This window comes from Sebastes fasciatus, chromosome 11 (assembly GCF_043250625.1).
Source record: "Sebastes fasciatus isolate fSebFas1 chromosome 11, fSebFas1.pri, whole genome shotgun sequence".
NCBI lineage: Eukaryota > Metazoa > Chordata > Actinopteri > Perciformes > Sebastidae > Sebastes > Sebastes fasciatus.
The window spans coordinates 35,023,641-35,033,211 of NC_133805.1; the positions used below are offsets into that span (position 1 = coordinate 35,023,641).

At 40.3% G+C, this 9,571-nt stretch overlaps 1 protein-coding gene across 1 annotated transcript; it reads right to left on the bottom strand.

The window, feature by feature from the left end:
• Positions 1-1,558: 1,558 nt before the first annotated feature.
• On the bottom strand, positions 1,559-8,625 carry tyw3 (tRNA-yW synthesizing protein 3 homolog (S. cerevisiae)). The gene is made up of 6 exons (XM_074652340.1): positions 8,271-8,625; positions 5,955-6,035; positions 5,766-5,864; positions 3,940-4,011; positions 3,685-3,818; positions 1,559-2,929 (listed from the first exon to the last, which is right to left on the bottom strand). Exons 1-6 carry the CDS (start codon positions 8,436-8,438, stop codon positions 2,671-2,673), a joined length of 813 nt encoding a protein of 270 aa, XP_074508441.1. The 5' UTR covers positions 8,439-8,625; the 3' UTR covers positions 1,559-2,670.
• Positions 8,626-9,571: the final 946 nt, after the last annotated feature.

Consider the following 9,571-nt stretch of genomic DNA (forward strand, 5'->3'; position numbering starts at 1 on the left):
CTTTCCGCTCCTGTGAATTCCCTGAATCCTCTTGACTGCAGTGAACCAGGGAATTCATTCCATCTCACTGAACAATCTCTAAAGAGCAGCTTGCAGTCTGCTGAACACAATCTCACATCAGTGCTGAGCAGAACTGGTGAATTAGAGGAAGTGGAGGGCAGACGGTATGAGTTTCTACACTGACTTCACAGGTTGGATCAGCGTTTTTTTTTTTTTAAATGGTAGCATAAAAAAAGCATTAAGTTTAGACCTTTAGTTGTACATTATTAAAGCTGCATTAGTCAAGTTAAACTTTATTTATATAGCACGTTTAAAAACAACCACAGTTGACCAAAGAGCTGAACATGTACATAATACAAATTAATACAAAGCAAACAACAATAAGGACAGAGTAAAAACTATAAACATAATGTGCACATAACCGCAGTGAAAGAGTAGCAGCACAACAGAAAATAAACTTAATCAAACACCAGCGAGAAGAGGTGAGTCTGTATCGTTGATGGCGTTTTTACTGCCAAAATATTTAATATGAATTATGAGCTCATACAACCACCGAATCTTGAAATTAATCTCTCCCTCTCCTCTCCTCAGAGCCGGCCCTGACCGATCTGGTGCCTTATAGGCAAGATTTCAGCTGGTGTCCGGAAGCACGTGTGACAATTTTTTTTGCGCCCGGAAGTTCTTAAACACTGTTATTATTGTGCATACAGGATTGACATAACCTCTTAACCTGATTATAATATAGCTACCATGTTGACCTTGATTGTGAGACACACACTTTTTTTTCCAAGACTTCTTTTTTGAAGAGCAAATCTTGTTTTTATAAAAAAATAAATATTAAATCTGACCAGAAAGCACTGGTAACAGTAACACATTGAAAACAAGGTAAGCTGATATATATCTTTTAAATAACATTGTCTTGTTTGAATAAGCCATAAACCAAACTGCAGCCTACTGGTAGGCCTATTTCTAACATAATTGAACTATGTGAAAGTGAAAAATAAAATCATAGGTTATATTTGAATTAGACTCTTCCTGTCTCATTGATCACCATGATCTTGAAATTAGAATTATTCTCCTCCATCAGTTCTTGGACTACTTTTAACCCTCTGAAAATGAGTCCCAGATTTTTAGATAGTGGACATACCATGGTACCATACAGTATCAATCCTGAGATACCAAACATGTCATGCTAGCTTACTGGGAAAGGGGCTAAATATCGCTCCAAAGTTGAGCTGTCTTTATCGCGATGTCAGCGATACCTCAGTGGCAAACAGCAGTGTTATCGCCGGGCTGTTTGTGCCCCCCTCCGGCACTTGGTGCCGTACGCAATGAAATATTCTGCTTCAATCCCCATTTGTTGGCATTTAGCCTTCCAAAAACAACATTTTCACTACGGTCAAAAAAACTTTTTTCTCTTGTGCTTGTTGCACACAAAGCAAGGCACACGCACCTGTATTAACATAATATCAACATGATAAATTACATTTATATAACCACAATAACAAAATTATATTTTTCTTTTTGTTTATTTGAAAAAATTATAAAGTATGTGCACATTTTTATTTTATTATTTCTTTTTTTATTGGGATATTTTTACATCACAATTCATAATTTATCTGGAAAGTGAACAACAAGATGTTTATGTCATGTTTATTTGTATCACTCTGCTGGGCCAAAATCGCATCCATCAACTGTTGAGTAATAAACATCTGCATGACTGCATGGGTATTGAAATAAATATGCAAGTAGGTAAAATATGGCTACTGTATGTAAATTTATTTTCTATAAATAACTATGAGGGGTGCCCTTTTTTTGTTTTGTTTGAGCACCTGCCTCCGAAAAAGCCTGTGTACGTCACTGCTGAGCAGGCGGAGCACAGTGGGTTTATCAGAGCGTATTCACAATAGCTGCCTGCTGCTGCTGGAAACCAAGTTGATGTGAGTGGAGCGACAAACCAAACTGGTTAGCTAAGAGAGACTAAAAGGAGCTGAGAGGAACTGCAGTGTTGGTGATAACTCCCTGTGGATATGTTACTACGATCAACTTCTTTAAATTTACAAGGCTGGATTACCAACCTGGAGACGGACAGATTTCAGATCTCATTTGGCCCTGACCTCTGTAAAATCAACCAGGAGGGTAAAAATCTTATGTTTTACATTCATTCATCATATTTATACAAAAGGTCAGCTCAGTCCCAGTGAATGTGACTAAACACAGAATAAATAGCCTACACTGAGAACCTAGTAGTTGGAGTTCTAATACAAGAAGCACTGCTGCCCTCCAGTGGTAACACTGAGACATAGCATTAATAAACAGCTTCCACACAGTATCATCAGTGCACTCTTATTTCATGGCATCACAAGCTTTCACTTAAAGCTTACAGAAGGCACACAACTAACAGGACTACGACTAGTCTTGGGTCTGAGATCGTGCATTCGGGATGTTGAAAGAATAACTGAGTGAGAGCCACAACGCGGTGCACAGAGCTGTGTACCCGTTTACTCATATTAAACTGGTCTGTTGACTTGAAGCTGCTCCAGAGCAGGTAGGTTACCATGGCGATCCTGATACAGGCCCCAACCCCCAGAAATAAAACTCGAAATAATCTGCACTATTATCCCGTCAGCGATGACAGGAGCATGTCAGAATGTCTGCAGAGCCGCTGCTTCATGTGAATAGATCCAGACAGTCGCCTAGCTCCGGCACAATGCCGGACCCGTCACCATGGCAACAGTCAGTCCAATGGTGTCGTTCTCTCTTCCGCCTCCGTTTGTAGACACTTGTTTTGTTCTTCTCATCCTTTTCTTCTTCTTCTTCTTCCCCCTTTTCTGTCTCCAGTCTGGTGTCTTGTGCTTCCTGTGAGATGGGAGGATCTGGGATTTGTAGTTTCTCTGGAGGCAGGGCTGACTGGAGATTCTGGTAGAACCTGGAGATGACCAAGAACAATTAAAGAAATCAGAGCTCCCTGCAGCATCTTTGAATTGAATTCTGATGTATAGAATTAGTGAACAGTTTTTTATTAGAGTAGTGGCAAAATACCTTTACGAACTGCTTTTCTTGTGACTAATTTTCACGTCAATATATTATTTCAAACTGTTGTTTTTGTTATGAGTACTTTCACACAGAGCGTTAATATTACATGGTAAAAAGGCAACGTAATTTTTTTTTTTAGAAAGAGCTTGATTTTTCTGAGCTTTCGCACCGCGAATAAAGGCATCAACCAATCACGTTGAGCGGAACGGATATATTCAATACGTACAGTATAGTACTTCTGAGGATTATAAACAAAAACACGGAGGCCCTAGATATATACAGAGGAAAATTCGCTCAGAGCCTTTTACTAAAAAGGAAACTCATTAAAATAACTGACAGTAGTTTAGACTATACAACAGTTTAGCTCAGCAGACTGCCAGACTCTGATCTGGGTCAGTAGGATCCTGCTAGTTGGTCCTCTGCCTGCGCAAATCTATTCAAGCCTTAATTTAATTACCTACCATTTATTGCCGTGTTGCAACTGTCGCAAATTCACATCACTGCTGGTATGATCAGTATTGATGTGAAATATTCGCAGGCGAGTATTTTGCATTTTCACGTCTTTTACTTGCCCCTCCCACCCCCCAGTATTTAAAAAGCCTTAACAGCTATTGTTAGTTTTACCGATCACTGAATAGGAGACTGTACCTGTGGATCCGTCTAAGGTTCTCCTCCATCTTCTGATTGGCTATCTGAGTTAGGAAGTGGATGTACTCATGATCAACCAGGAGCTTTCCTTCGTGGCTGAGAGGAACCTCCAGGCCGTGGGTGCTGCGGACGGCCTACAGAGAGGATACAACGATACATTCACTCCTTCTACACAGTACATGCAGCGAAGCAAAGGGCTGTTTCTACTGCACGGATTGTCCAATGTTGAAATGTCACTGATGTCACACAGGCTACCGTGATGATTTTTCCTGTCTTGCTGACGGTGAGACCAGAGTTCCTGAAGCCTGAGTTGATGGCCGCCGAGTGCTAGAGAAGAGACAACACATGTTAATGAGCGTCAGTTTATTCAATAAACAATATAATAGCACCATGCTGAAAAAATGGCCCCATGACAAGGTCTAATGAGACAAAGTCAAATCTAAACAACCCAGAACAACTTATATATAACCAAAACACTTCCTTTAAAAGACTAAATCTACGGTTTCAAGTGTTTAGTTTACATGGTCCATGTTCCAAGTGCAGTCCATGTAATGGCGTGTGTATTCTGTACTTAAATGCAGACCATGTGGACTCTACTGCATTCTGTGGGTTAACTGGAATTCAGGATAATGTTGATTGTGACGCTGAAGTGTAAATTCAACTGTACATCATCTCAGATTGAGGCTTTAACTTCAAATTCATTATGCATTTCCCAGAGCACAACGTACGTTTTAGTTGGATCTCCTTCCAGTTTCACATCATGTCAGTACACTAAGAAACAAACTGGTTGAGACTTGACTGAGATAGGCAATCCATCTATCACAGTGAAGTTCCTATATCATCTACCTGGTAAGGTAGATGTAAGCAGGGAGAGAAACTCACTGTTGGTACATTCAAAGACAATCTGACATCTGTGATCAGACTGAACTGCAAACTTTTGAATTTAAAGGAACAGTGTGTAGCATTTAGGGGAACCTATCGACAGAAAAGATAGAAAGAATATTAATAACTATACGTTCTTTAGTGTATAATTACATGAAAATAAGAATCGTTCTGTTTTCGTTAGCCGTTTATATCTACATAGGGAGCGGGTCCTCTTCACGGAGCCGCCATGTTTCTACGGTTTTCGTGCTTTTGCGTCGGCCACCGGAGTTCTCCTACACACTTCGCAGACGGGAGAAGTTTTAGTTGGTTGCAATCTGCAACCTCGCCGCTAGATAATAGTTCATTTCAGACCCTGAGTGTATGAATGTGTGTGTGAATGGATGAATGCGGACATGTAGTGTAAAGCACTTTGAGTGGTCGGAAGACTAGACAGTCCTTTTACCATTTACCATCCCACTGAAACCAGCTGTTAGTGGTTGTTAGTGGGTTAGCAAATATGATTGAAAAAAGTGATTTTTATAAAACGGTCACTATATCCTGACAGTAGTGCATGAGACAGATAATCTGACAAATATAATAATTTTCCTCTGGTGTCCTCCGGTGCTCCTAATGGCATCTGCAAGATTTCACAGAATGGAGGAAAACAACCAATCAGAGCTGAGCTGGAGCCTTACCGTCTCTGAGCAGCTGTCAATTAGTCGCGAACTCCGATCAAACTAGGCAGCGCTGATCAAATATGAATCAATAATCTGTTACGTTAATGCCTATTTCTCACCTCAAATGTTTCCAGAAACATCTTGTAGTGAACTGTTTAGCTGTAAAATGAGAAACTTTGTGACCCGGCAGTCATGTTGAGATCAGTTGAGGAAATACCAAGCACCGCCCACCAGCCGGAGCACACTTTCTCATTTTACAGCTAAACAGCTCATACAAATTAATGGGGCAAAATGTAGCATTTTAATAATTACAGCAGCATGAGTCATCGCTTTCTATAAGAACCAGTAAAAGAGCAGATTAGACCTTCATTCCCACCAGCAGTGTAGAGCTACGCTGTATGTTTTATTAATATAATAGTATAATAGTAATATAAAGAGCTTTGAGTGGTTGAAAGACTCTAAAGGCGCTATATAAATACAAGTCCATTTACCATTTATGTAAATCAACACTGTGACAGACACACAAACTGTGATTCTCACCACCAGCTGAGCGTCCTCCAGCCGCCTACACTGAACATGGAGCACAAAGGGCTCAAACTTAAACACTGCATCTCCTCCGGACCTGGACAGACCACACATCTGAGGAACAAACACATACAGACTCTCGTTAATATGAAATCCATATTATTACATGAAATATCAGTAGTGCAGAGGTCCATCATATCTCACCAGGTCATCAGATTTGCATTTCTGGTGCGAGACAAACAGCCAAACACAATTCTGTTTGTGAACATCGCTGCTCTCTGAAGCCTGGAAGGGAAGACACAAGACAGGGATTAAATAACCAGACTAACTGTTGGTGGACTGTAGCGACTCATAACGTAATAACTACGCATAACGTCATAAGTTAAATGTAATTAAAGCTCACAATGTAATAATCAGCACATAATGAAATAAAACCTTGAGCGCATAACGTAATAACAGTTTTGTTCATAATGTAATAAGTTATAAGTTATAAGTTGTAATAAGTTATTACATTATGAGAACATCATTACATTATAAACTTAGCAAAAACAAGTTGAATAATGTAATAAATACAGCGCAAAATATAATAATTAAAAAAAAAGAGTACTCTCTTTTAGCAACTGGACTTTTTCGTGAGGTACAGTATTGAGGCCAGCTTGAGGTACGGTATTGAGGCCGGCTTGAGGTACAGCATTGAGGCCAGCGTGAGGTACAGTATTGAGGCCAGCGTGAGGTACGGTATTGAGGCCAGCTTGAGGTACAGTATTGAGGCCAGCTTGAGATACAGCCTTGAGGCCAGCGTGAGGTACGGTATTGAGGCCAGCTTGAGGTACAGTATTGAGGCCAGCTTGAGGTACTGTATTGAGACCTGAGGTACGGTATTGAGGCCAGCTTGAGGTACAGTATTGAGACCTGAGGTACAGTATTGAGGCCAGCTTGAGGTACAGCCTTGAGGCCAGCGTGAGGTACGGTATTGAGGCCAGCTTGAGGTACGGTATTGAGGCCAGCTTGAGGTACAGTATTGAGGCCAGCTTGAGGTACAGTATTGAGACCTGAGGTACAGTATTGAGACCTGAGGTACAGTATTGAGGCCAGCTTGAGGTACAGCATTGAGGCCAGCGTGAGGTACGGTATTGAGGCCAGCTTGAGGTACGGTATTGAGGCCAGCTTGAGGTACGGTATTGAGGCCAGCTTGAGGTACGGTATTGAGGCCAGCTTGAGGTACAGTATTGAGGCCAGCTTGAGGTACAGTATTGAGACCTGAGGTACAGTATTGAGGCCAGCTTGAGGTACAGTATTGAGACCTAAGGTACAGTATTGAGGCCAGCTTGAGGTACAGCATTGAGGCCAGCGTGAGGTACGGTATTGAGGCCAGCTTGAGGTACGGTATTGAGGCCAGCTTGAGGTACAGTATTGACGCCAGCTTGAGGTACAGTATTGAGGCCAGCTTGAGGTACAGTATTGAGGCCAGCTTGAGGTACAGCATTGAGGCCAGCGTGAGGTACGGTATTGAGGCCAGCTTGAGGTACGGTATTGAGGCCAGCTTGAGGTACAGTATTGAGACCTAAGGTACAGTATTGAGGCCAGCTTGAGGTACAGCATTGAGGCCAGCTTGAGGTACGGTATTGAGGCCAGCTTGAGGTACGGTATTGAGGCCAGCTTGAGGTACAGTATTGAGGCCAGCGTTAGGTACGGTATTGAGGCCAGCTTGAGGTACAGTATTGAGACCAGTGTAAGGTTCAGTATTGAGGCCAGCTTAAGGTTCAGTATTGAGGCCAGCGTGAGGGACAGCATTGAGACCAGTCTGAGGTACAGTATTGAGACCAGTTTGAGGTTGTCTACAGTTTTGTAGATTGTTAGCTAAAATGGTTTGCTGCTTGGATCAGCTAACAATTACAGTAAATTGAATAATTATGTGTGAACAATTTCCCATGCTAAGAATCACCAGTATATTAATTCAGTATCATCTCTGTAAAGGTTCTCATTTGTCCAGATCACTGGTTATCTTGTAGTCTCACATCCAAGAGGCTTCATCAATATGGAGCTGACTGATGAAAATGTCCTCCTGACCAAACAGAAAAAGTCCAGTTGCTTTAAATTAACAACTCCACGTGTGTCATGTTCCTCTGCTTTAAGAAGATAAGGAGGGTACTCTTTTAAAAAAATATTATATTATGCACTGAATTTATTACATTATTCAACTTTTTTTTTTCTAAGTTTATAATGTGTTAATCTTCTCATAATGTAGTAACTTATTACATTGTGCACAAAACAGTTATTACGTTATGCACTCATGGTTTTATTACATTATGAGCTTATATTACATTTAAATTATTACATTATGCAGTTATTACGTTATAAGTTGCTACAGTGTACTAAATGCTGTGGTAATATTCAATGTCACTGAATCATTTTAAACAGTTGTAGGTCTTGTTTAAGCCAGAGGAATATAAGGTGACCCTGCAGCTACAGTAGGTCACTGTCAGACAACAACAGGCTGCACAAGATCAGCTCTCTCACCCCGTCGATGAGGATGAGTCTACCGGAGCAGGAGCTGGTGGTGAAGTATTCCTCACAGCTGTTGAGCAGAGACACTACATGTGTGATGTCCTCGTCCACGCTGCCCTTCTTACTGAGGTCCAGCTTGTTCAGTCTCTGCTTCTTCCACTGACTGAACGTGTTGTCCATAGCTGCTCATTTAAACACAGCGTCACACTGTGTGTTTCTTCGTAGTGAGAGCTGACGGTGAAACAACAAGGTGTTCAACAACTCAGGACCTGAACGACACCAGCAGAACTACTTTGAAACATCTATTAAAGCTCTGCTCTACTTTGTAAATAATAGCTAGCTGCTAGCCCTGCTGGCTGCCTTCTTCTTCTTCTTCTCCTTAAAAATGGCAGCCAATAGCGCCCACTGCCACCTGCTGCACCGGAGGCGATACTACTTCTTCTTGGAATGTGGATCAGTAGATTGGCAGGAAAAACAATAATAAAGAAAAATAAATAATAAAATAATAAAATAATAAAATAATGAAATAATAAATAATAATAATAATAATAATAATAATAATAATAATAATAATAATAATAATAATAATAATAATAATAAAATAATAAAATGAAACAAAATATTAACTTACCAAAATAAAATTTTAATAATAATACTACTAATAATTAAATTATCTTCACTATTCCTGTTGCCCTTAAGTAATTAATTAGAAGATTGTGTACCTTCTTAGATGTCTTTCCTAGCAGATTCCCCATTGTAATATTTCCATCATTTACTCCTGATAGCAATTCCCTTCTTTCTTCGTCATAATTGTTGCACTCTATAAGAACATACTTGACTGTTTCCGGTTTATTACAGTGCGTGCATAGTCCAGTTGGGTGCTTGCCTATTCTATGGAGTGTTTGGTTTAATCCTGTATGTCCTATTCTCAGACGGGTAATGACCATCTCTTCCCTTGGGCTCCCGCTCCGTATTCCACAAGCTCCTACATGTTTCTGAATACTGTACAGATGTCTCATGTGTCACTTAAGTCCCAATGTTCTTGCCAGGTTTTGTGCATATAGTCCCCGGAGGCGATACTCCAATGTTGATAATACTTAATTTTACACGTCTAAAAAATGTCATGGTATTTATGTGATACTTAGCAAGTATCCTACTTGCATTTTTTTTTTAAATTGCTGCCAAATTACCACAATATTTACCTCAAAATGTATTGAAAATTACTTTATTATAAACATTATTAAGTTATTATATGCTAAAATAGCTTATAATGGTTCAAATGGCCCTCAGGCTTGAGCAGCAGCTGTGCGCTG